At 37.9% G+C, this 27,853-nt stretch overlaps 2 protein-coding genes across 3 annotated transcripts in view; both read left to right on the top strand.

The window, feature by feature from the left end:
- kndc1 (kinase non-catalytic C-lobe domain containing 1) overlaps positions 1-19,804 on the top strand; it is a 41,643-nt gene extending 21,839 nt beyond the window's left edge. The window contains exons 17-31 of one of the 2 annotated variants that reach the window (XM_032553382.1): positions 1,241-1,512; positions 3,104-3,459; positions 6,093-6,189; positions 6,280-6,377; positions 7,336-7,520; positions 8,374-8,484; positions 8,561-8,708; positions 9,360-9,518; positions 10,794-11,000; positions 11,152-11,234; positions 11,809-11,962; positions 13,561-13,683; positions 14,538-14,597; positions 14,780-14,937; positions 17,238-19,804. In XM_032553382.1, the coding sequence (XP_032409273.1) occupies positions 1,241-1,512; positions 3,104-3,459; positions 6,093-6,189; positions 6,280-6,377; positions 7,336-7,520; positions 8,374-8,484; positions 8,561-8,708; positions 9,360-9,518; positions 10,794-11,000; positions 11,152-11,234; positions 11,809-11,962; positions 13,561-13,683; positions 14,538-14,597; positions 14,780-14,937; positions 17,238-17,466 (2,440 nt within the window). In that variant the 3' untranslated portion in view covers positions 17,467-19,804. Of the gene's footprint in view, positions 1-1,240; positions 1,513-3,103; positions 3,460-6,092; positions 6,190-6,279; positions 6,378-7,335; positions 7,521-8,373; positions 8,485-8,560; positions 8,709-9,359; positions 9,519-10,793; positions 11,001-11,151; positions 11,235-11,808; positions 11,963-13,560; positions 13,684-14,537; positions 14,598-14,750; positions 14,938-17,237 lie in introns of those variants that run through there. The other variant, XM_032553383.1, reaches the window with a different exon arrangement.
- Positions 19,805-19,962: 158 nt separating this feature from the next.
- vox (ventral homeobox) lies at positions 19,963-27,729 on the top strand. Its single transcript, XM_032553384.1, is given in 5 exon segments — positions 19,963-26,585; positions 26,588-26,629; positions 26,631-26,913; positions 26,994-27,226; positions 27,336-27,729. Coding segments are annotated over 5 exon segments (864 nt in total). The 5' UTR covers positions 19,963-26,525; the 3' UTR covers positions 27,582-27,729.
- The last annotated feature ends 124 nt before the right edge of the window (positions 27,730-27,853 follow it).

Raw genomic sequence — 27,853 nt, 5'->3', positions numbered from 1 at the left:
CAAACGAATGACGTAGCCAAGCACTGCCTTGTGCACGAAGCTCCTCCTTGGAGCTGCAGTCTTCAGTTCAACCTTCCACATTGCAGAGCCCCTCAGCTCCTTTAGACGAGCCAGCAGCAATTAGCAAACACCTGGTGGAACTGTGAGTCTGCTGAGCTTATCATATAATCTACATCTCAGTGAAATGCTGGTAAAAATGTTAAGGCCTTGATAGAGGAGCTTTGTTGTAATGATGTTCTGAAAGCAGAGAGTCAGAAAGAGGATGAGCTTCTAAAAGAGACTGATGCCCAATTTCAAGGCGTTCAATTGCAAAGTCAAGTTTCTTTTAAGTCATGTTTGATATGTGCAGCATTTTTATAACAAATGAAGGTTACATAGTTACTTAATTTTTTTACTTGATTTTTGCATTGTGTCCTATGGACAGCAAAAACAGTTAATAACACAGATCTAAACACTTTATTCTGAATATATTTTCCTGTGGTTTTCAACCAGTAGAAATGCACAAAGATAATGCAGTCCACGCTCATCATTAAATCTCCTCTTGTCATCATGGAGATCTAACTTTATACCCAGCATTGAAAGAGGTTCTCACACAGATTGCAATTAATACAAGAACTAAAGTCTGCTAAAGTCAGCAGTTTAAATTGTCTCTATGGTAACAGCATGGTGTTTTGTAACATGGAGCATATTTCCGGTCCACACTGGAGACATATATCACCTACTGCTTGCCTTGTCACTAATATGCTTAGAGGAAAGCCCTTGGCCATTGGTGGAGCTTAAGTGTGTGAATGCATACAAACATAATATGCAAAAGACAAGCAGAGAGATTAGCCTCTTAGTTCCTCTGACTGCTTTTCATCCAGTGTTGCCATGATCTTGTGCTCAGGGCAGCGTGCTAAGAGACTCTTTAAGCTAAGGAGATGGACAAACTTTACCTCTGGCTGTAAGCTATGGAGGGGTATTTTTCTGTGATGTTGCAGTTCTTTCTGAGCGAATCAGAGAAGAGCTTTATCTATTTATTACTCTGTCCATATAAAAAATTAAGTAAGAATGGATCTGGATGAGTTTGATAAGCTAGAGCAGTCGTAGTGAGTTTTGTTGGCTGCCGTCTTTGATTTGTTGTTTCAGATCAGTACTGTTCTGATTAACTGATTATCATTATTATTTCAGTGATTAATGTTAATTAATTCCCTCATTTCCAACAACTTTGGATGCACCGTATGTTTTGTGTCTCCTGAAGCGCCCCATGCAGAGATCATAATGAGGAGTCTCCATCTAAGGCTGTGAAGAGGGCAGCCGTCACTCCACCCTTCACCACTGCTGCCTGCAGAGGGAAGACACAAGTTTGCCTGCACAGCTGTCTCGATCTGAATGGAAACGTTCACGCTTCTCGGCCCGTTGCTGTTGGCATATGGGAGGGAAGCGAGGCAACATCTTACTGTGGGGAAGATGAGACGGTGCTTGAGGGTGCTGAAATAAGATTGGAGAAAAATCGGTTTTGGATCAGTCAAGGTAGGAAAATCACCTGTGCACACATATTGAACTGAGTTGGATTGGAATACAGGTTTCTGACTGGACAATTTAATTTTGGATGCATTTGTGAGGATATATAATTTGCAAATTTGTCACTGACATATTCTAATAAATATTTAATTGGAAAATGGACATATCTTGTTGTATTGTCTGTTGGCATCTGAATCTGAATGCGTCCAGCATCGTAAATGTTGGCAGTAGTTACACCTTTTGCAATAAGAAACTGCAGAATATAGGGCTGTCACATTGGAATATAAAACTGAAAACTATAATACAAACATGTCATCCACTGTTGTTATGTGTGATGCATTTGATGCATGTATGGTTATAGGTCAAACTAGAGATTGATCTAATATATCAGTGTTTTCTCAAATGAGAGTTTTTTTTTGCTGTCATGAACATTTCAATTTTTCACTCTGGATCCTGTTTAAGAAAAGTTTTGTTCCCTAAAATGCCGGTTCCCTGTGGACGCAGGGCACAAACAATTAATTTTATTTAGATAAATAAACTAACAACTTAAATGTGCAGCCTAATACTTCAAATGATAAACAATGACAGTACTCAACTTACTACAGAAAACCTAACACGTAAGCAAGTTTCAAGTTACATGGAGAGTGAGAAGTTAAGCAACACTTGAAATACAAAGAAACCAACTTTATTAAAAGACCAACGTGTTTTGTCATGTGTCTTTTATCAGGGTCAACACAAAATAAACTTTTAAATGAAAAGTATGTTGAACAGAAAATAATGAAAACAGTCACACTTCATTCTTTAAAGTGATTGAACTTTACGATATGTTTAAAGAGCCACAGGTTTGATTTATTCACTGGTTTTCTGTTTGCATGTTCGTTTTGCTACCTGCCTGCCTGTGCAGATCATTTATAAAAATATACCAGACAAATGGTGCTGTTTGGATCTTTGAGTGCCTTGATGATTAAAACTAAGCTTCCCATAGTTTAACAAAAGTCTTGAAACATGTTTCAATTTGATCCATTCATGTTTTTTGTCTTGAGGTTTTTAAGGTTTTTATAGGATTTGTTATGTGCCGAAAAGAATCAATACTGCTTTTAGATTTGAAACCCTTCTGTGATGTGTTGGGAAATGTTTCTTTTTAAATATACTGACTGACAATATCAAGCTGTTCTTCAGCTTTTCGCACATTCATAAGAGTCCAAACCGCTCCAGAAAGCTCCAGAGTTTTTTTTCTTTCTGGAACTCATTCCTGGCCAGTCGCATTCAACAACTCTGCTGTAGTTTCTTTCCTGTTAAAATATGCCAGACAGTCTTGGCTACAAACAAGCAAAAGGTATGTGGGACAAAAACGTTAGTGATAGGGCTCGAGGTTGAATTGCCTGAAAAGTAATTTTTGTAAACAGTAGGTGCATTGTGCAGCCATGACAGGGTTAGCAACAAATACCCCCAGCGCCACTCTGGGGTTTCTCTCTGTGTGGTTGTTGCATAAATCCAGTCAGTCTTGTTGCTTTCCATGTGATTCTGACCCCCTCTTCTCTTCTCCTTTCCCATCTTTTTTTTTCTCTGCTGTTGTTTTTTTTTCTGTTTACCATTCGAGGTGTGAAGGCAAACAGTTCAGAGTCTGTGGTTATGGAGGCGGGAGGTCATTCAGCGGGTGGCAGCGATGAAAGCCCCTCTGAAGCCGAGTTTGTGTCAGGGAGAGAGGAAGATCTGATGGGAGCCCACGATGAGCAGATGAGTCCTGACCACTCGGAGGACATGGAGGACAGCGACTCTCTGGTGTCGGAGCGGCTCTTTTCGCCCACATCCACGACAAGCTGCACAGGCCTCAACTTCAGCCCGGCCTGGGCCCTGGCTCTCTTTGGAGAAGATTGTTTTAGTCAGGAGGTGATTGAGTATGCATTGAATCTGGGAAAGCACACAGGATCGCCAAGCCTGGAAGTGAAAGTGCAGGTGGGTAAATGCTGCTGGCGGTGAGTCATCTCTGACCTTCTCTCAGTCTGTCTGAGCAAACAGCAGACTGCATCATTTATTTATTAAGCATACAGTACTAACTTGATGAAATGTATTATAAAGAAGGATTTAATATGTTGCATTTTGCATTGGCAGGAATGCATATGTAATGACATAAAAGCTGTCAATGTTTTAAAATGTTAAAGCTGAACTATTAGACCTATTATGCTTCTTTGAACAGGCTAGGATATGTCTATGGATTATAAAAACATGTTCATTAATTTTTTTTTTGCCTAAAATAAGTTTTAGATAATTATATTTTAGTCTGCTCGGTTCTATTTTGAGCTCCTTTCAGAATGAGTTGTTTTAGGGCCTCTTGTCACTTTAAATCCAACTAAGCTGCTGCTGGCCACGCCCCCAACTGCATATTTACACTCACATGTGAAAATGTCTGCAAAACAGTTTTGCAATTATACAACCATATATGTTTGATGTAAAGCTCTTTGGACTTCCTTCATGCTGAAATGTGCCGTGGAAGCAAACTTGAACATGAAACTTGAACTTTGAAAAGCAGAAGTGTAGCCTCCTGCACAACCAACAAGAATGTAGTAAGTAGTTTTCAGAATGATAAGTCAACAACAAAACACTTGTCTTTTCCAGCAGCCATTGTACAAGTGCATACAGCGGTAAAACCAACTGAGCACTTGGGTTGCTACGTAACGGGATGGGCTTGGCTGTGGTTGCTAGGTGATGGCACAGTAACCGTAGGTTGTGACTTAAAAATCGAGAGGTTTTTGAAACGGCTCGTTTTCCAGATACAATAAAACATTAAGAAAATTTTTAAAAATGTCTGGGTGGAATTTAGAAGCAGTTGTTGATACCCAAATTTTACATAATAGTTTTCCTTTAAGCCATAGAATAGGACTTACCCATTTTAAAAATAACTAAGATGTCCTTAACGTCTTTCCCTTATACCTTCATGTTGAATTATCCCTTAAAGTAATAGCCAAATTATGTATTCAAATGTGAGATGTTTACATAAATAACACCAATCAAATCAGTATATGTTTACTTCAACATGCTCTGGAAAATTAAATATTGAATTGAGAATACATAACAAAACATTTACAGTTCAAAGAATGAACTAACTTGCAAAACACATCTATTAAAGATAGTATGTGAAATGAGAATATTAATAACTGCCACAATTAATAATAAATAGTTATAAGTTATCATAAGTTATCAATAAAAAATGTGAAGACATTTTAATGCAACTACTGAAATATTGTATAGATTTATGTATTGGCAATATATTCCCCATAAATTTCAGCTACTTTCTGTATTAGTTAATTATAAGTCAATTTTAAATTTCAGGTAATTGCAAAGGTTAATTGTGTTGATAAAAGACGACAAATCTTGGATATTTTTGGTGTTTCCAAGTGTTGGTCACTTTGCCTCCTCCCCATTCCAGAACTTTCCAGTTTTGGTAATCTAATTATTAATTTTTAATGTTTTCTACCCCAGAAACTTTCCCCCTTGTGCCAATTCATACCCACCAGGAAAAGGTTTTACCACTTCTCCTTCTCTCCTTCTTACAATTAAGGTGATGGAAATAAGATCTTCCAACTTCAAATATAATTGTTATTTTTGAAGATTAACACTTCTTTGCATTTTTTATTGCCTATCAGAAACACACTTGCCGTCTTAAAGGATGTCACTTTTAATTTAAATCCTCCTGGGGTATGAATAATTTTGGGATTAACTTTACATCTCTTTTGGATGTTTCTCAGTTTGTCAAAACTATGTTTGGTTCTGATTTTATATTTGTCTTAGACGAAATTGGTGTTATGTAAGTATTTCATGCAATGTTCTTTGTAACATTACTTAATACTACAACACAACCTATCTTTTCATGACTGTAGCAGTTTTTAATGATTCAGAGAAATGTCATATTACTGCCTAACCACATTACCAAAACAAATAAAACACACTCTACAACAAAGTTCTAGTTGTGGGCTTTATGCTTCAAATTGGCGGCTTTATAATTGGCTGCAGCTTGTAGTTCCAGTGCTTTCTGAACTGGAACTATTCTTTATATTGAGAATAAAGTTCTCAATATGTAGACTCTTATTCTACATATTGAAGTTCCATTCAGTCTGTTCACCCGATCAGGTTATTTTATCAAGTGCGGGTATTATTTTTCTATTCCCAAAGAAAAATGGGTCACGGTCAGGCCTTAGGGTAAATAGAATGGTAATGTGGGGGACTTGAAGATAATTGGCACAATATCCCCTCTAACTGGATCTGAATATTAATGTGTTGATCTTAGCCTTTGGCAGATGAAGTTATTATCATTTGCAAAAGAATATTAATGAATAGCCTTTGTGTTTTCCCACTTTGATGGAGCTACTGCTCTTTCAGACAGTTTGTGTCGGAGCTGATAGTACACCTTAATAGCCGTCCGCTACCGCTACTCCTCGCTTGTTACACTTCAAAAGAGCCGTTGCCACGGTGAGCAAAAAGCGGAAAAAAATGCTGCCCTGTACACAATGGAAAACACCCGACGGCCTCTTCCAGTGGAAGGCATGTGGTCGTGTCATTCCTGTGACTCTTCTGTGGATTCCTTTGAACAGGAAGTGCAGCAGCAGCTGATAATTGAGACGAGGAATCTGAAGAAAACCAGAAATTTCTATCAAAAGCTGAAGAATCAACATGAGAGAAAAAACAAAGGTTTGTGTGCTCCATTGTTATAAATTATGACGATGTCTTCTGGTGTTTCCAGTATGAATATAAATATGTTTCTATGCATGAATCCTGAAGGTCCTGAAAGCAAACTGATGCTCTCAAAACTCAAGTCACAGCTTGAAGAACTCAGATCCAAGGTGGCCTTTTTGGATTGTGTGAAGAAATATCTTGAGGTATTAGTCGATTCTAACATTTTTTTTATTTTCTTTGTTTTCCCTAATTTATGTAGTATAGTATTTATTTTGTATCTGCACAAAATTTCAGTGACATATTAAGATGTCTTACTTTAACACAAAATCACCTTTCAATGCATTCAACACTACCATACTCTACAATGGATTTTTTAAACAAGCCAAAATATTATGTGGTATAATCATCTTAATTTTCTGACACATTCACTCACCTTGGCATTCTAAGTGCTTGAAGTGGCTTTGATGGGAAGGTGGCCAATTTTTTATTCTGATTAATTCAGCTAATAACTATTTGACATCTTGGACAGCGAACAGAGCAAGACAGACAAAATCAACAGTTGCCAAGTAAAAGTTACTTGTTCTCTTCTCATTCTGTAGCACATTCTTAATTTAAATATACAACATATGTTATACACACAAGTCATACATGTGAATATGACAGATGTTTGACAAAATGGAAATAATGGAAATAATAATGAGTTTTTAAATGTACTTACATTCAGAAGCTTGAAAACAGTTTTCAATTTTGTTGATGAAATTTTATCTTTTGACAGCCACAAAAATCTACGTAGTTTATGTCACAATAATGCACTGCTGTCTGCAACAGTGAAGTGGAGAGAATCTAAAAGTACTTTGTGGTGTGTAATGATTGAAATGTTTGCTTATTATTCACAAACTGTCTTAAACTCAGATTGGATGGTGAGAATCTGTGAAAATATTCTATGGGTCGAAAACGATGCATCATTTACCTTCCGCACCACAATTATTCTTTGAGTTGATCTGTCTTATATTAGAATACTTTGTAGTTGGTTTTGTAATGTAAAAGATTTTGAAAAGTCTCTTTGCATGATTCTGTGCATGTCAAAATAAGAAACAGTGTGGCAGCAGCTTACTATGCTGTTTTTGAAATGATTCATGAACATTTGTTTCATACCTGCAGGTCCTCAACGTTGATCAATGGGGTCTGGAAGTTTCTTTACTGTCCTCTCTGGCTGTCTGTGGATGCCACTCCATGAACCTTCAGTCCACTGAAGACCCCACTGTCCTGAGCTTTGGTAGCACTAAAGGGAAGAGGACTCTGCAGGCTGGCTCTCCTCTGGGACTCATGGCTTACCTTTATGCCAGGTACTGAAATCTGAAATATAAAAACGTTTGTTCACAGAAAGTATTTGATGAAGAACTCCAGATTTTTTTTCATTTTAAAGGGAGTTTGGACAAAAATACGATATTTTACCACTGTTTTGCACAAATATTCATCCTAGTTGGCATGAACATATCCAGTATCATGACGCCAACGAGTGACACTGAGGGGATAACAGCATTTTATTCCTCGAACAAGCAAAAAACAAAGGATGTACAACACAGTTCTTTTTTTTTTTACCAAACAGCTTAAATCTGATGCATCTTATTCTTCATCATCAGCCCTGACCAGACTGTCTACATTTTATTTAAACATTAAGGGAGGGACAGAGAGATGTTTTAAGGACTCCCTAATGCATTTTCAGCAATTATCCAGAATAGTGTCATACTTGACCAGATATAACATTGAGTATTATTTGGGTAGTCCTCCCTGTTTCTTTTCTTTGAGTTTTGTTATGTGAGTTTTCTTCTAATGTAAAACGAAAAAAAAAAAAAAAAAAGACAGAGTGGTTCTGACTTGGCTGCTGCACAAGGAGAATTAGGCCTGATTTTAAGTTATGTGTACAGATAAGGACTGAAAAGCTGGTGGTGTGAAATGAAAGCTTTCTGCTAATCTGAAAGGAACAAGATGTTTTCTAACAGTTTTGAGACAGACAAAAGCATTCTCTAACAGAAAATTAGTTTTTCTCTCTCTCTTTGCCTCTAAGTGGAAACTCAAGGATAGAAACATGGAGAGAAACGACATTTCTCTCCACCAGTTTTAAGAACAACATGACTTACAGTAATCACATTTTCCACCAATATTCAGACTTCTCCTTTCTGATTTTTTTTTTTACAGAAATGCTGCTGCAGAGGGCTACATCCAACAGTTCCTGTACACATATCGTTTCTTTTGCACTCCTGAAGAACTACTGCAGTTCATCATGAATAAGTTCATCAGCGCTTCAAGGTACCAAACATCCAGTAACTGTTGTCAAGAGAAGAAAACTGCTTTTTATACAGTTTTGATATGTTGTTTTAACCAGGGAGGGGCCAGAGATGTCAGGGGACAGTGAAAGGATCTTCCATCGCAGTCTGGACCTTCTGCAGATCTGGGTGACAGACTGCAAATCAGTGGACTTCACGCCAAAGTCAAGTCTTGTGGAGACTTTAGAAAACTTTCTAAATACAGAGGTAGACACACACCCACTAACACTTCCCTGCAATCTAAAGTAATTACTTTTTCCTGAGAGTTAATGTATTACACATGCAACACTGATTGTCTTTAAACAAATGTGAACCAGATGTGTATTACTTGAACAATATTCATCTAAATTAAATCTAAATAATAGAAACTGTAAAGAAAATATACTTTTTGCATGTTTTTCTGGAACATTCATTAAAAGGGGATCTGGAAGCCTCACATGTTGACACAGTCTGAGGTTTGGAAGGAAATATGGCTGAAATACAGCAAAATACACACAAATAGAAACTATTATTACAAGTCAGTGTAGATATATTTTTAAGGCCATTACGTAAAATATCCTTTTACCTAAGGATATTGATATGAGAAAAAATATCCTTTGTTCTCAGTATGACTTCTTTTTACTCAGGACAAGAAGCCTGAGGCATGACCTGGAGATTATTTAAGAATTACGAATAGTAATTCCATTGCTTAAAAATAGTGGGTTTTTTACCAGTAGAAACACCTTTTATTGAAACAGGCAAACATAAAAAGTGTGATTTATATAAGAACCGCCCCTGGTTGATGTTCAGTTACCTGAGTTCTCACCAACTTTTGAGATTTTTCAAGTTCTTTAGTTTTTGCACTTTAACTTTCCACAGGTGATTCCAGTTGACAGTCAAGGTGAGGTCCTTCTCGCCATCCTCTACAACCATCCAAACTCCGGCACACTGGGTCAGGTGACAGGAAGTCTGATCAGTCTGAATGAAGAAGAGGACTCTGTGTGTTTGCATTCATCTACTGATGATCTTAGCAAGAAGGTCTGAGTTTGGCTTTTTGCTTATTTGTTCCTTAATTTTGATTTTAGCTTGAATTACTACACAGATCCTTCACTGGCTTGGATGAACCATACTTTAAACTGCAAATTGTTTTCTATAATCTGCACTGGATGCATAGAAAACAAGGTTACTAAGTTGTCTGAACATGCATACTGTTGATTGTGTGGAATTAAATGATGAAAAATAAAATGGGGCATCTTCAAAGAATAGCAATTTGAAGTTTGATCAGTGAAGTCATCCATTCTTTAAAAATATGTCAAACATATAGCCCTGGTTACTTCCCTCTAAACGTCTGAATGAATCGGCTCGTGAATTGGTTGACATTTGATTAAAAAGTTGATTTAAGACACATAAAGAAGTGCACAAAAATTATGAAGTGAAACCAGAAACATGTGAAAAGAAACTGAAAAGATTAGCCAAAGTGGTAAAGACTCAGACATTTGCTCATACTATGGAGAGATTATCACTTTTAACACAATAATTGAAGAGTACATATTGCGTAAGCAGGAGAGAAATTGTATTTGAAACACACCAACATAAATGTTATGGAGTGTCCAGCACAATCCTTGGATTTTAATCCAATAAAATACTTTCAGGCTAATCTAACGTTGAAGGTTTTAAGACTTGGTTTACTAGTTTTAATAATTTTAAGTGTCATTTTGTGAACATATGTATTTTATTTATGTTTTATTTTATCGTGAAGTACTTAAAGCACTATGTAAATGAAATACCTGCGTCAGAAACCTGACACCAGACAGATGAGAAGCAGTTCTCATAAACAGTGAGGATACAACTAAGTATTAAATCAGATTTACAGGAAAGCTAAACTGTTTAAACATTTTTCAGTTTTTACTGAAAAAAGTGTCATTTTTGAATACTCTAATATTCTTTTTCTGTTGCTTTATCAAGAGGTTGAAAAATATCAGATAATTGTTTTGCTATGTGGAATAAAGCGTGGGGAGAAAAAAGTATTGTAAGAAGATGGAGCTCTATGTACATCTGTCAGCATGCTATTCTTTCTGAACTCAGCTGTATTTCTGTTATGATCCATCTCTTTAAGCACAAAAATCAGTAGATTTTTCTTTTTCAGTCCGTATCTGAAGCAGAGAGAATCTGTGATGCTCTTATCTGGAGAAGCTTAGTGAAGATTTTTGCAGCTTTGGGAACAACGGTTCTTCTTTTAGCTCATGATAGCTAAAAGTGTAATCTCATAGAATCAGGGGTTTATGTAACACACGTCTACTGTGAACCTTTCAGTGGAGGATCTCACGAGTTGTGGAGCCCTCTGCTTCCATGTCTAAAGAGAAGACCTTCTCGATTGCTGCAGCCCTGCCTGCTCCTTGCTACGAGTCCCTGATGCACGATTTGTCCAACGTGTGTCTGCAGAGTGAGGAGCGACTCCCGTTCAGCGAAAAGGAGCTCAGCGCGCTGCACATAGCCCAGCAGCTGACGCTTCTGCAGCAGGTTTGGTCATCCTGCATACAGGTTCTAGTACACAAGATGTTGTTGTTATCCATTTCAACCGCTAGAGGGAGATATTTCTATAACAACACTGAAAGGTGCTGGTTTGTATCAACCAGATTAAGCTTTGAGTTGGAATTCTCTTCCACTGCAGGAAGTTTTCCAAGGATGTCATCCAGTTCATTTCCTGAAGTCCAGAACACAAGGAGTCAGAGACAAACTCTGCAGCCCAAACAAGTGAGTGGGAAAAATAAAAGGCTGCATTTTATAATTTAGTAGCAACAGTTATCTTTAGGATTATCTCTACCAAACTCTTTTTTGGTTGGACATTTCTTTTTCATTTACTGTAGACAGAAAAACGGACAAAAATTTCCACCAAAAAACTCAGAAATGTTGAGATTAATCTCGGAAAATGTCTAGAAAAAACAAAGAAATTTTCTGAGCTTCAAAAGTAAAAAAAATTATAGAGAGAACTATGAAATTGTTAGATTAGATTAGATTAGATTAGAAGTTTCTGAGCTGAAAAGTTTAACATTTGCGAGAAAAATCTCAGAAATGTTCTAGAAAAAACTTTTACATTTCTGTGCTTCCAAAGAAAAGAACATTTTCAACTTTTGGAAATATTCTGAGTTTCAGTAGTTGAATATTTTAGACTTATGAAAACTTTCCAACTTTTAATCTCAAAATTTCAGTTTTTTGGGAGAAATTTACTTCCTTTTTTCCGTCTACTATAGCCCTAATACGCCATCCTACTTTTTTGATTCTGGCGTCAGAGGTAGTTTCTGATACATTTATCTGTTTTGCAACCCAGGAATGTATCACAGCTTATTCCGCCAGCAGAGGGCAGCAGCGGGCTTGTACTGGAGGGGAGCCCGTCAGACAGCTTCCTCCAGCAGCTGCTCACATACGCTGAGAGTGTCACTAACTGGATCTCTGCAGAGATAGTCATATGTGACTCTGCAAAGGTGAGAGGAGCTGTAACCGATGAAAGTAACAGGGAAGTGTGTTAGAAGTGTGTGGTAGTTTCAGTGTGTCAGGAGCAAAGAAAGAAATCTCAAACCTGGAAGATTTCTGAAGGAAATCACTTCACATTCTGACAAGTCACTGATACTGTTCAACATCTTCTGACAAGAACTATACTTTACATTCTGAGAACCTCCTAAATTACCACGACAGTTTAGCTAGTTCCACTGAACCTGTGTTAGTCTGAAGAGTGTCAAGGTGGATATCTGCTAAACAAAAACTCTTATTCAAGATGAGATTTAATCATCACAATTTCAACATATAGAAGCATATGTTGTTTTTGCATTTCTCCTTGTATAGTGACTCACAAAAAGAAGAGTTCCTCTTGATCTTTTCCCACATTTGACGCACTAGCATCAAAAACTTGTTTATTTTTTTTAGATTTTATGTAACAGACAAACACAAAGTTGCGTATAAAAATGAAGTAGAAGGGAAATAAATCCATCCATCTTTCATTCCCAGTTGTCCTTCAGCAGTCATTGAGGCAGCGACACCCTGGACAGGTTGCCAGACCATTACATGGCAACACACAAACGCAGAGGACAAACAGCCACCTGAGGGAAACATGGAGAGACCAAATAACCTAACAGTTATGATTCTGGACTGTGGGAGGAAACCCACACATGGTCATGGAGAACATGCTAACTCCATGCAGAAAGGCCTTCTTGCTGCAAGGCAACAGTGCTTTCAACTGTGGAGGACCAAGGCATGGGTCAAGGATAAAGTTAGGTTGCAGAACAACATCCCAACCTTTGAACACTTTCCACTGTCCAAACTGGAAAGAGTGTAGAACTGCTTGCAAACCTTTAAAGACATGGCTATCCACCTAAAGCTTTGAAGAGAGAACAATACTTGAGCATTACAGCCAGAGCTACAATGAAAAAGTTTAAATCAAAACGTGTTCATGTTCAAGGGTCGATTCATAACAAATGTTGTCCCACATCAATTAATAAACAGAAATGTGTAGTTAATTCAATCTAATTGTGTAAAGTCATTTCCAATTTGATCCTAGTTATAAAACAAGGCATCAATCCGTCACTCCAGATGATTTCTGTCTGAGGAAACCCAGACGATTGCATCAAGCCACCGACTTGCAGCAATCCTTCATTTGGAGCATGCATGAGAAACCTTCAGCAAAACCTGTCTCTGTGAGGAAGAGAAAAGGAAATTATTGGCAGCAATAGTTCAGCTGATGGCCCCCTTCAGACATCCAGGGCCAAGTGTGTCTGCCATGAAGAGAAAAATACAGAGAGAGCATAAAGTTAATGACTGCAGTAACTCCAGATAATGCATGAGTGTCTGAGAGGATTTGAGAGTTGGAGTTTTGCTTCTGTAGCTGCAGTGAATATAAATTTACACCACATTTTTCATATGTTATTTTTGAAAAACTATGTGTCACATTCCATGGCATGAAATCCTCCTAAACTACATTGGTGTTTACAGTGTGAATGGGACAAAATGTTAACGTTTTGGATTTATTTTCCTAATTGTTTATTTATTTATTATTTTTTTCTTCACTGCACACTCTCCTGTCTTCCAGACCCGAGCTGCCTTGCTGACGAGGTATCTGTGGATCGGAAAGTATTGCTATGAAATGAGGAACTTCGCCACAGCCATGCAGGTTCTTGGAGGTCTGGAGAATATGACTGTCAGGCAATTACCAGTAAGGCTTCACTATTACAAACTTCTAACTTTGTCTAATAAGTCTGGTGCCCTCGAGCTAAGCATTTTTTTTCTGCTGTGATTGAGCTTGGATGGTATTTAATTAGTTTCACAAATGAGAAATTAGCATTAATGAATTCAAATAAGATGTAGACAGAGTGAGCTCAGTGAGGGGAAATGTAGGTATGAAAAGTAATTAAAAATGCTCACAATGAAAACACAGCAATGCTGAAATAATGAACCAAATTTCCATATTTTTTTTTCTAAAAGATATTAGGTTCCCTGACAACAACTGGTATTATAACAGCATTAACTCTACAATTTATAATAAGTCTATACCAGGTCAAAATGCTCTTACTTAAAACAGAAACATTAAAATTACTCCCTTTGCTGCTAAAACAATCTAATATTTTCACTATATATATCTATCTATATAGATATATATATGCATAAAACCTAAATGAGCCTGTTACTACAACAATACCTGAACACAAGTCTTGAATTTCACTCATTTTCTTTCCATTTCCATATTTTATTTCAGAATAGACAAATTTGTCTGTCTTGTAAGTGAAGAAAAAGTACTGTAACTTTTTTTCAACTAGCTGACAGTAAGTGTGCTGCAAAAGATGGAGGACGTTGTTACTTTGCTCTCACCTTAGGTACAAAAAACTCTCAGTAACTCCTGGACCTTCTCTAGCATTTCATTCAAAGTACTTTAAATCATTACAATGTCATTTTAAAACTTTATTATACCTAATAAGAGAAACCAGCACATATGTTGTGTGAAGTGTTTGGTATAATAAACTTTTTACATTAGTGATGCTCTAAAGAGTAACACCCACTTCTTGCCGGCAGGCGTGGAAACACCTGGCTTCCAAAGTCTATGAGATCCTGGAGGAGCTGCGAGCCATTCAGGTAATGTGCAAATCTGAGAAGGTTTAGGGTCTGAGTTGCTGCAAGGCAATAAACACACAGGAACAAACACCTTTGAGCAGGAGAGTTTCAGAGTTTACAGCGCATCCAGAATACAACAATTTCTAACAAATCCAACACTGTCCTGTTTGTCAGTCCTGGCTCTTTTCTATGTTAAACTGCAGGTGTTTCTGAAGAGCGACGACCTGTGTCTGATTGGACCAGAGCAGAAGAGGACGAGGCCCACACTGCCGTCCGCTCACATCCTGGCTATGCATGTGCAGCAGCTGGAGATCGGTGCATTCACACTAACCACTGGGGCTTATAAGTGGACCAAACTCAGGCAAGCTTTGTATGCAGAAAAATGTCATTTACACAGAAACTCAAAGGTTTTTCAATTTTATTCAGTCAGGATGGTGATGTTACTGGTTTAGTAGTTCAATAAAAAAAAATGAAAACAACGGGGAAAAAACGTGATTAGGTCACTCAATGTCAAAAACAGGAATTGGACATTTGCACAAAAACCCAAGAGCTTCATTTTAGACTCAATAAGCCTCAGTTGGATGTTAAAGTTCGTTATAGAACAATTAGGAAAATACTAGAAAAATACAATTTCTTTGGAAAAAAGTCTCTTGTCTCTAAAGAACAATGTTGCATCAGGATTTAGGTTTGCAAAATTGCTTCTGAATAAAATACAAGAATTTTGAACAAGGAGCAACAATGTAGAGATTTATGGCCTTCAGCATGTTTGTAAAAAAAACTAAACAGCATTTCAGTTCAACATTTGTACTTAGAATTATAGAGTTAAACATGAGAAACTTGGTCTTCAGCAACAAACACAAACACCCAAACACAGCAGCAAATAACAAACATAACTAATCTAATTTTAAACTCTAAACATCTCTAAACGAGATGTTGAAATTGCATTAGACTTCTTACAAAGTTTAGGAGAGTTGTTGTTATTATGAATAAAATTAAATGCGTAGATATGCAGTATCTCAGTAAGTTAGATTAGATAATGAAATCAGTGAAAAGTTTATTTAATTTTAATTAAAAAATTCAAAAGACTAGGTCACAAACGGTCAATGCTGTTCGGAGAGTGCTGTACCCTATTATTATTATTGAAAGGTTTAGTGGAAGGAAAAAGTTTGGCAAGAAATGGTTCACAAGCAATAGATATATCAGATTAAAGTTGATTATTTTCATTTAGGCCTCATAATGAAGATATAAAATCCAAGTTGCTCGAGGTCCTGTATAGAAATATTCCATTCAGTGATGATTTGGGGAGTCAGGTCATCTGCTGGTTTTGGATACCTTAAAACCTGAGCAGAGGCGCAGGCTGAACGGCTCCATGCCGTGCTGCAGTGCTGCAGTAATTCATGCAACAGGAGCACAAACCAAGTACTGGATGCACATATTGTCCATAGTGCTGGCTGATATTTGTGTATTAAAAATCCAGTTTTATTCATCTTATGCAATATTATAATGTTTTGAGAAACTAAAGTTTGGGTTTTCATTAGCTGTAAACCAAAATCTCCAAAATATACCAAAAAATGTGTCAGTCTGTAGGTACAAATTTAACATTTGGAATAAATTTCCTGACATAACTGTTGATGCAGCTGTACATTCATATGATTATGTGACAACAGTAAACAAATTTCATTTGGCCGCCTGTCTGTGAATTGTGCTACATATGTGGAATCTATAGGGGTCAAATTTTATGTTCATGCTCTGCATTAGCAGCTGATTCTGTTCAGAAACACTAAATGTAGATCAGGGGTGTCAAACTCCAGTCCTCAAGGGCCGGAGTCCTGCAACTTTTAGATGAGCCTCTGCTGCACCACACCTGAATAGAATAATTAGGTCATTAAGACTCTGGAGAACTGATCTACACAAGGAGGAGGTCATTAAGCCATTTGATTCCAATGTTTTGTACCTGTGGCACATCTAAAAACTGCAGGACACCGGCCCTTGAGGACTGGAGTTTGACACCTGTGATGTAGATGATGGCACTAAAGTGGGAAAATTATCCAACCTGCTGTGAGATTTCTGCTTAAACTTGCACAACTAAGTGTCCGGTTGCTATGTAACGTATCCAGTCGTAAAAATAATCCTCTCATATATCACTGCAGTGGCACGAAATGTGAACAGTTAGTATCATTATATGAGAATTGGCCTTCCCTCCCTCTCTTTCTGCAAATCAGTTTATGACAAAGTCGGCCAACTCACAAAAAGGACATATTTTCCTGTGTCCTTCTTCTCCACTCCAATATGGCTGACCAGATGCTGAGGTCAGAACAAGTGGGGCTGGGATGGCGACGGCACAGCTGCTGAATCTGGGTAGTTTGTTGGGGTGCCAGTGTTGCTGCAGATGGTGCCTGTGGGAGGAGGGGTTGATTGGAAAAAGGTTTGTGGCCAGATGCTGAGAGGTGACCGTGTGTAGCCAGATGATGAGGTCGGGAGAAAAAAAAACAGCTGGTTACCATAGATTCTGGGTTTTTCCAGCTCGCTCCAAAAAAATCAGGTCAAATCTGATGAGATTAAGGAGAAGAAAAGCAGATATAAAATGTATCTCCTCCGTGCTTTTTTTTCTTGCTTTCTGCGTTTCTTTAAACTTTTCTTTGATTCTTGTTTTGGTTTCAGGAACATCGCAAAGGTTGTGAGTCAGGTCCATGCCTTCCAGGAGGTTGTGTACCCGTACAGCCCAGACCAGGACCTTCAGGCCTACCTGCGCCGCCGGATCGCCCGATTCGCCACGACAGACATCCACCTGCTGGCCGCTGACAGCGACGCCAACTGTCAACGGTCCAGCGAGCGTCAGACACGGAGGATCCACGACACGCTGAGGAGGGTGAAAGCTACTTTCCAGTGAAGCCTGCTTTGCCTCATTTTAGAGATGAACTTCAAATCCAGGACATTGCCCTGCGTCCAGACTTATTACGTTACAGTGCTGTGGAAAAGTATTTGCTCCCTTACAGACGTCTTCTGCTTTTGCTTCCTTATCTCAGTTACATGTTTCAAATGATCAAACAAATTCAAATGTCAGACAGAATTATCTGAAGTAAATACCAAAAACTGCTTTCTAATTGTCTAATTAATTGTCCCATGTTTTATTTAAATAGAACCAGTGTTACAGCATCAAGTTGGCTGAAATATCTCTAAAACCAATGCAGCATGCCCTGATCCAAAGAAATTTGAGATAACAAGCAAAATCGCTGAAATCAAGAGTAATGAAAGTATTACTAAACCTTTTTCTTAATCACACTGAGAACCAATTATTCACTAATGGAAGAGCAAGTAACAATGGTGAAGCTTTTCAGGAGTGAACAATCTACTAAATGTACAAGAGCTCATCACCGACTCATCCAAAAGTTATCAGAGAACAACATTTAAAGTGCTTGACTTTTAAAAATAAATGTTTCCACTAAAATACAGTGACTGTAAAGAGTGACACAGAGAGAGGTTGAACATTTCTTAACAGAAAAAAAGAAACATAGTTGCATAATTTTGGATAATGTACAATGTGAAACAACATCATAATATAAGCTGTTTATATCTATTGATTCAGTTACTTAACAGTATTTATTGCAATTGTAAAACATTGCGTTTTGCATTAAATATTGCTTGTGGATAAAAATTAGATTAATTTTAATAAATTGCAGTGACTTGCAGTCACAGTGACAGTGAATAATATAGAAATTTGGAGTAGTCCAGATCTAAATCTGTTGGGATGTAAACAGACTGTTTCTGCTCAAAAATGCTCCAGTGTAACTAAATTATATCAATTTTGCAAGAGCTGAATAAAATTCCTCTGCGGTTTTCATGTTTCAAAATTTCTTAATGGAAGTTGTTGTGGCCAAAGGTGCTGCAACAAGTTATAGGGTTTAGAGGCATTAACATTTCAGTTTGAATAAATTTTTGTCCTTAATAAATTAAATAATCATTTAATGCATTTTGAAAGTATTTTTGCTCATCTTTGTCTAATATTATTACTTTTCTGAAACTTTTAGTTATGGTGGAGAAGCAAAAACAGAAGAAATTTGGAAATGAAGTTCAAGGCAAACTTAGTTCAAAACTCACACTCTGGTCATATTTTTAAAATTCAGTTTGATTTATGTTTTTGTTTGTTTTCAGGTTGAACTGTTGCTGGATTCAGATCCCAGCCAGGCGTCTTTTTGCATGTTCTCCTGTGCAGGCTTGTGTTCTCTCCAGGTACTCCTGCTTCCATCCACAGTCCAAACACATAATTATTAGGGTTATTGGTCTCTCTAAATTGATCTTAAGTGTGTGTGTGTGTGTGTGTGTAGGGGTGTGTTTGTGTGTGTGTCCTGTGATGGACTGGCGATTTGTCCAGATTAAACCAAATGATCAGAGTTACCACCCACCCTGTGACCCTGCAAGGATAAGTGAGGATAGATGATGAATGGATATATTTTTTGTTTGCATTTTGTTCCTTCAACAAAATTAAACAATGTTTTTTTTGTGTTGATTTTTTTTTCTTAACTGATGCACACTTGGATATTTTTTGTATAGTGTATTTAATTTGTTTGGTATGTTTTCTCTAATCTATAATTGTTTGTGGCCTGAACATGTGAAATGCATGTCCATTGAAATGATATAGGTGCCTAAAAATCACAACTTACACCTGCAGTAGTATCACAGCGTGATTCTTTGCTTGGGATTGACTCAGCTAAAGCACAATTTCAGCAGCTATGTTTCTGTGTTATACATTTATAAGCTTTAGATGAAAATGTCAGTTTTTTTCAGCAGTCTTTACCATTTTCCACAGTAAATTATCTGTAGAGCCACTTAACATTAAAATTGTTTTGTGCAACGATGTGTTTAGTAATGCATGACTTTTTGCTTTTTTTTAAATTCCAGTGCAAGTTTTAAATGAATCACATTCTGTTGTTTCATGTGAGTCAGCATGCATTAATATTATAAACTGGATAAGCTGCAAGGTTTTCAATCATACATTAATTTTCAGTTTAATGAATTCCTTGAACTCATCCAACTGTTTTGTGGCAGATTTTCTAACTTCTGGTTTTGAAAGTTTGACTTGCTAGTGCAGATTTTTGCTGATTAAATATTCTCTTCATATTTATAATTTACATCATTCTAATATTTTTTTCTTGCCTTTGTGCCATGGGCAGTCATTAAGGAGTTGTACTATTACTTAAATAAAACACAGGAATATCATGGTTTTGAGATTTTAAGTTGTCTTCAGCGTCTTATATCAGCATGCTTAACTGTAAAATGCAGTGTTTGTGTGTAGTAAGACGATTACCTTAATTGTGAGACTTCCAAAAGAATGCTATTGTTTCCAAATAACGTACATTCCCAAAAGGTCAGGTCAGAGGTTAAAAGCGGTCAACAGTCAACATGTTTTCATTAAAAAAACTTTCAATTTGAATAACTTTTTATAATTTCTGTGAAAAAAGATAACTTTAAGCCTTATTCCCTGAATATTCCACACAAGCTCCACACTGAAGAGTGTGACCAAAAATGATTGTATTTTTGAATTTTATAAGTCATGCAGTTGTTACACCAAAGAGTGAGACGTTCCGTGTATTGTGACTCCAGAGGGCGCTGTTGTTCGTGTATGTCTTAACTTGCTCTTAAAGCCCCACTGACAGTTGCTGGGCTAAAAACAGATGATGCTGTTTTTTAACCTCTGTCTAAAAATGTGAAAAAACATTAACGTAAAAAACGTTTTAAGTTATAAAATAAAACAGTTACTGTTCTGACCTTTTAGACTTTAAAATGGACTGTTGACATCTAAAGGTTCCCAGAAATCCAGATTGTTACAATTCTGATGGACATTATCAGAAAACATAGTCATAATCTGAGTTAACTGTTAACATAAGAAGTGCTTCTGGTCAGAGCAGTGGTCAAATGTTTTTTAGACATGAATCTGACACTGGGAAGTCACATGTAGGACCTGATATGAATTGATGTTCAAACAGTTTTATTCAGTTTACAGTTTTTCTCATTTCCTGATAAGAGCTTTCACAGCATGTTATTGACTATATTTTATAAAAGCCTCGTGCTGGCTCAACTAAAGAGGAGTGAAAATCACTCTAGTAAAATGTCAAGTTCGGGTTGTCATGTTAGCATACTGGTATCTGTTAGCATAAAGATTAGATGTTTCTAGTGATTGAGGTTAGCTTCAAGTAACTGCAAGTATAGATGTCATTAATTGTTTTCTAATAACTGGAAACTTGTGTCATACCTAATTTGTTTTCTGGGTAAATTGCACAGGGTAGCATGATTTAGTAGTAAGTTACATTCTGGAGCACAGAATGTTTTGCTCCAGATGTTTGCTACATTGGGTTGGGCTGTAGTTTGGAGTCTGTTTTCTGAAATGTAGGCCAAATGATTCTCGAATCAGGGGCTTTGAGTGGAGTGTGACACAGTAAACCTAATCAGCCTCTCCTGAGTGGCTTCGACTCTCTTGCTCTCTACTGTATACACAAAAACTGACAGAAACAGATCAGATCCTATCTTCAGACGAGGTCAATCACTCAGTGCAGTGATTGTCAGTTTATTGGACTTTCTATCATTGTTTCTCCTGATATGGTCTTTGCAACACACATGGTCCTGAGGTTTACATTTTGATAACGTCTTAGTGAATCTGGTTACGTGTAAAACAAACACTACATGGTCAGAAGTATTCATTTGTCTGCCATCAGACATGAATTTGAGCAAAATCCCATTCTGAATTCATAGGATTTAAAATGATGATGGCCCAACTTCAGTTGAGTTGAATTTTTGTCTGGATTTCTTCCAATAGCGTCCGCTTTGTTATAAACCACTGACAGTTGACTGGAATATTTAGCAGTGAGGAAATTTCATGATCGGTGGCATCCAATCATGTTATCACACTGGAATTCCTCAGATTTCTAAGGAAAACATTTTGTTTCACAAATGTTTCTAAAGGTACTGTGCCTGTTTAGTTCCTAGATTTTATGTTGATGTGTCAACTGGAGTGACTGGACCAGCTGAATTCAAAGATTGAATATTTTTGACAAACTTCCCCGGCTGGTGAAACAGATTCTTTGTTGAGCATTCAAACATTTTTACCAAGTCAGTTAAAAATCGCAACACAATCACCATCAACAATCAGTATATTGTCCAATATGTTGTTTTATTTAATTTTTTTTTTCTCAATCAACATGTTGAAAATGCCCGATTTTAAATCGGCGCGGTCCCGACGTTCTACACCACACTGCAGGATGATCGGTTACGATTATGGCGAGCCGCACTCGGAACTAAGGGGAAAATCAGAGCAAAAAATGTAAAATTATGCCATGTGAACTAGGCTTTAGAGGGCACATGCCTGTCTGGCGGTTCACCCTCCACCAACCCCTCCTACCGGGCCGCAGTAAAATTGCCACGCCTTGACCGGTCCGCGGTGATAAAAAGGTTGGGGACCACTGTTTTACACTGTTTACAAATTGCATATGCTTTCTCCTTGCAGTTTTTTTTATTTAGTTTATATTCTTAGAAGGATTTCAAGAACCTACTTACATATTTATGACCCCAACTTAGGTATATGTGAGACAAATAGGACCTAGCGTTAGTATGAACTTAAGTTAACTTCAAATGAAGGAAATAAAAGGCATTGTGCAGAAAATACTTTTTTAATGGCCATATAATTTACTACCTACATGCTGTAATTCATTTCTATTTGCAAATCAATGAGAAATCTAAATGTAGAAAAATACACTTAATGATGATCATATTTGCAGCAACCGGCTAACATGTTTACAGTGATTGCAAATTCTCAGTGCAGAGCAAATGATGAAACATGAAACACCAATGTGCAAATTATTACTGATGTTCAGCCAGAGCCCATTTTTTCCTTGGCAGCTCTCCTTTTCTGCCGTGAACTTCACCATGGAGATGGAATGTGATGTGCAATGAAGATTTGCTTAAATTAGACAAATAAATTCAATTTTATAGACTCCCGCTTGCCAAGGTGTATTATTGTCAGACAATAACTGTCATGACCAGTTAGTCTGCTCGTGTCAAACTGGAAACACTGGCGGAAGTCTGAGCTTCTGTCCCGCAGTTTGAAACGTATGCTGCTGGATTTTAAGCTTTCTAAACTTTATTCCAATAATAACGATGGTATGATAAATTTTTACTTTAATTTTAATCTGGCTGCATGTGCTGCTAATTGTTTTGTCATATGTTCATTTATAATCTAGCCTGACTATAAATAGTAAAATTCAGTATAATTTATAAAATTATGGTAAAGTGTTGAAATATATTTAAGTAACAACAAATGCTTCACTATTTCTCTCAGATTGGATTTACTTTGCCTTGTAAATATTTTTATACCTATGGAACCTTTAAACATTTTGTCACATTATAATGAAAAACTTCAGTGCATTTTATTGGGATTTTCTGTGATACACCAACACAAAGTAATGTGCAATAAGGTAGAAGAAAACAGTGATTAATTTAAACCCTTTTTACAAATAAAAGTCTGTGAAATGTGCAGCTGCAGGTTTTTTGTGGGGGAGAGGGTATGACTCTACCAGATTTTAACATTTAGAGACTGAAATCTGGATAGACAACATCTGTAACACGTCTGTCTATTTCAAGTTATTCTTAAAAAATGTTGATTTAAATACAGGTAGGTATATTTAGTGGTGTTGTTCTGATGGAAGCTGAACTCCTGCCACGGACTCAAGTCTGTTGGAGCCTCTAATGTGTTTGTTTCCTTCCAATAATGCAACATATGTAGCTTTAAAAAGTTTCCAGGCTACATGGTGGTGCAGCTGCTAGCACTATGGATGCTTTGCAGGGTCATTCTTCTTCCTCACAAACAGATGCATGTTAGGCTAATCAGCATCTCTAAATTGCCCTCAGGAGTGAGAGTGCTTTTATACGCGTGTGTGTCTCTTTGTCACCATGTGATGGACTTTCGCCCTGCTGTCTTCCTTGGTCTTTATGATGCTGTTTTATTAATATTCTGGATTATGGTGAGATTAAATTACACGCAGCTGGGCTCTATTTGCAAATCAGGATGTTGAATACATGTGCGATGTGAGTAAATGTGAAAAAGTTCAGGAAGTGTGATGCATTTTGCAAGGTGCTGCCATCTTAATCACTTTGTCATGTTTAAATTACCCACATAAAGTGCATTAAAGTCTGAACATTTCTGGAAATATGATTAAGCAGGTAGTAAGACTTTTGTTATAATTAAATAGGAAAAATAATTAAAAGTCTTTGCTAAGTCTGAGAACATTAAACTTCAATTAACACAGTAATTGAGTTTAAGTATTAGATCATTATGTTTGGGTTTAAGTATAAGATAAACTTTGGTATTATAACTTGTTTTCTGTCTCATGAACTTCAAGAAACAAAATGGAAAACTGTGTCTTCTTTAGAGTCGTTAATGGAGTTCAGAGTTGGGGGTGAAAGACTTCCATTTTCTTCCGCTTTGGTCCACTTGTGCACTGGACAGAACCGCTGCATGACCGATCCAGACTGTTAGGAAACATTAGAATACAATGAGAGAAGCCTCTGCGCTCCGAACAGAACCACAGCTGAGGAAATGGGCCCAGTGTGCAGGCGGCGTCCCGATGGTTTCTTATTGTTATCTAACGGGATCAGAGCGCGCCTTCAAAGCGGGGCAGGTAAAGTTCGCCAAAAGGCTGAATGGGCCTTTTGGCCGTCCTGGGCTCCTCCCTAGACGGCAGCAGATCGCCGATAAAAGAAAACCAGACCTGGCCTCTTCTCTGCTCTGGAGCATAGCTACAGGTTGAGCTCAGTGACACTCAGGGAATCCTTCACGGCTCTGGGAAAAGATGGAAAACTGTCCTGGGATTTGTTTGGCACATCCAAAGCATGATTTCAGTCTGCTTTACAGATTAGTCAGAGAGAAAAAAGTTTGTTTAAATCATTGAAGCTTGTGAAGCTCTGAGTGCTTTTTTTCTGTTGCCCCGCCTGGGCTCGGAAAAGCTTGTTTTATCGTCTTTACACACGAACGCAGCGACAATCAAGCGTAATTGTGTTGCTACTGTAATGCCTTTGATCTCTTTAAAGTTTGGAGCGCCTGTGCCAAACGCTGGTGGTTGAGTAGCTGGCGCCGACGCACACCGACGGGGATTGAAGCATGTCGATGCAGAAACCCACTGGAGGGTTGATTCCCACTTGATTGCACAAACTTCACCGGGAATGCGCTAAAAATAAACTGTGATGAATTTTCCAGACAAGCCAAGTATGAAGTAACTTGACAAATTAGATTTTTTGCGTATATTTTAGAAGACGAAACTTTTTTTCTTATTTCTATTTCTTACTAAAAAAGTGTCTAATTTTACTTGAATATGGTCAAAAGAAGTGAAGACACTGATTATACACTGACAAAACAAAAAATGTTTGCTGCAACTTGTATGATTCTGTTTCTGATCATTTTCAATCACGTTTCTAAGTGGATATGATGTAATCAGAACAGCTTTTCCCTCATTTTGAAATGTAATTATTTTTTTTTAAATAATAAATTCAGAATATTTCAAATATAGTGTTTCTCAAAATAGCTAGCTTCTAATCTTATGTTGTTTTAAACTTTACACACAACAGACAACATATCACAATTTATATTTTATTAATTAAATGGAGAAACGAGATATTTGCAGCAGTATTTCTCAGTCTAGAATCCCTCCCTTTGTATGCTCAGATAGATTAAAAGCTTCATGGATGTAGTCATTTATGTTCACAAACATGATTCAGAGAATCCTCTGAGGAATAACAAATGCCTCTGCTGGTTCCTCCTCAACAAGAGAACCAAACCTAACGAGCACCAGGGAGGAGGCAGGAGGCAGGCAGCTGAAAAGAAAAACTTTTACCTTAGGAAATTCAAAAACGTTGGTACAGAGAAAACTGCAGAGATGGGAGAAATGCCTGACAAAACACATGGGGAAGCAGAGAGTCAAACGCTCCATGGCAAAACTCCAAACCAAAGTCCCAGAGATCATGACAGGATTTGACTTTAAAGTCTGTGTTAACATTGGGCTGCATATGAGAAATAAAAATATAGAAGATGTATTTAGTGGACTGAAGAATATGTAGGAAACAGATTCAACCAAAACATATACAAAATTAATTAAATTTGTCAAGTTAATCATCAAAAATTTTTGAGCCATTTCTCATGACGACAATGCCTTTTTTAAATGCAATCAATGTTACATTTGAGCAGTCAAATTGCAATCAACTCTTTAGTTGCTGATTTATTTCCAGTTGTCTGTCCGACCCAAGAACCAGCATTTGGTACCAGAGCTTCAAATACACTTAAAATATTAACTCATGTTTTATTAAGTACAAATAAAACTGAATGTTTATGATATCATTCACTCCAGCAACTAAATTAATTACCCTATTTGTCATTTAATTGATTTTTTTAAAGTAATTACAATTTGAAAATGAGTGAAAATGTAATGTTTTTAAGTGTCTTTGAATTGTTAAATTTCTGAATAAAATCTGCCCAAACCCAAACAGTTTCACTGATTGAGATTCTAGCAGTTTGGTTTTACAGTGCAGGCTAAAGTGGAAGCCTGTGGGAAGTGAGTGTTACAATCTGAATTTTAAAGTGGCAACTGTTTCAGTCATTTTAATGGCGAGTGCTTAATCCCCTCGGCTTGCCTTTTCTAGTGTACAAATTGTAAAATACCTGATCAAAGTGGGAGCTTGTGGAAAGTAAACGTCCAAATTTGTAACCTTTAAAGAACAGCTGCCTCAGTCAGAGGATAATTAGATTCAGTGAGACAGAGTCTTTAAATCCTGTCCTCTGGAACTCTCCAGACGTCGCGGACTCGGTGGCGCCAGGTCTTCACACGCTCACAGGATATGTAAAGACTTCAATAACGAGCCATTATCCCCCAATCATCGGGATTGATCGGGCGTTAACAAGGGGCTCTACATATGCAAATGGCGGCGAGTGTCCGGGGCAGCTATAAAAGCTTGGCTGCAGGCCGGGGAGCTGCCACAGCACGCTCTCCTGTGACATTTGGTGGATTTACAGGCCACTTGGGCAGCAGCACCGTGGACATGGTGAAATACTTTTCGGTGGACTGGTTGGCGCAGAGCCACAACAGCGGCGCAGCGAAGGAGGGGCAAAGAGCTTCCCGTGCGCACAGACCCCATGTTCTCTGCATGGTGCAGCCGAGCGCACCGGCTTTTGGTAAAGGTTACCTGCAGCCGAAACCCAAGTCGTCAAAGGCCGCTAAGCAGGGAGGGTCAGATGAGGTCAGAGAACCGCAGAGCTCCGGCGTCGGCTCACCTTTGCATCCAGCAGACTGCTCCTCTCCAAGTAATCTTCTGAATCAATTAATATTTTTTCAATGTTTTTGGTAAAAGTTTCTGATTAGTAACCGTTTTTTCTGTCTTCAGTTTTTGAAATGAGCGGGTATTCCTCCGGGTACGAGAGCGAAGCGGCTTCCTCCGAGTGTCCCTCAGCGGATGGAGGGAATGATGCGGAGAAAGACGCACCGCAGCGCCGAGTGCGCACCAAGTTCACTCCGGAGCAGATCAGCAGGCTGGAAAAGATCTTCAGCAAACACAAATACCTGGACGCGGGGGAGAGGGTGAAGACGGCACAGAAGCTGAACCTCACAGAAACTCAGGTAAAATGCAAACACAGCGTGTATAATAGGATAATTAATGAGGAAGGTGGATTAGTTTCCCCGGTAAAGCGCCCTGGATGTTACATTCAAACCTTTGCTTCTTCTGCAGGTCAGGACTTGGTTCCAGAACAGGCGGATGAAGCTGAAACGGGAAGTCCAGGACTACCTCGCACCCCAGGTGTCCTTCCAGCCTCTGCACCCGGTTCAGTACCACGCCATGGCCGCGCACCAGGCCCACTACAGCGCATCCGGCCGCGGCCTTTACCCGCTGCCCGTCTCGCAGCTGGTCCTGGCGCAGCAGCTGACTCCTCACCCCGCGCCTCAGCTCATGATCCGGCATCCACATTTCTACTGAACAAACTCACAAGAGACTCTTCATTCCGACAGAGACACTTATAATCCCAAAACGTGCTATCCGATTTGTGAGGATTTTGTACAGATTTTGTATAATTCCAAATATATCTATTTATGATAATTGAATAAAGTTATTCATCTATATTGAAGCAATGATTGTGGTGTTTTCTTTTGCTTTTTATCGCTGCAGCTTCATCTGAGATAAAGTTGATGATATAATCTTTATTGCGGGATCAGCTTCACTTGAATGGATCATCTTGTCTTTCATCTTAA

The sequence above is a fragment of the Xiphophorus hellerii genome, chromosome 22 (genome assembly GCF_003331165.1).
Source record: "Xiphophorus hellerii strain 12219 chromosome 22, Xiphophorus_hellerii-4.1, whole genome shotgun sequence".
NCBI classification, from domain to species: domain Eukaryota; kingdom Metazoa; phylum Chordata; class Actinopteri; order Cyprinodontiformes; family Poeciliidae; genus Xiphophorus; species Xiphophorus hellerii.
Note: the sequence above shows the minus strand (reverse complement) of the source record. Positions and strands in the feature narration are given on the sequence as shown.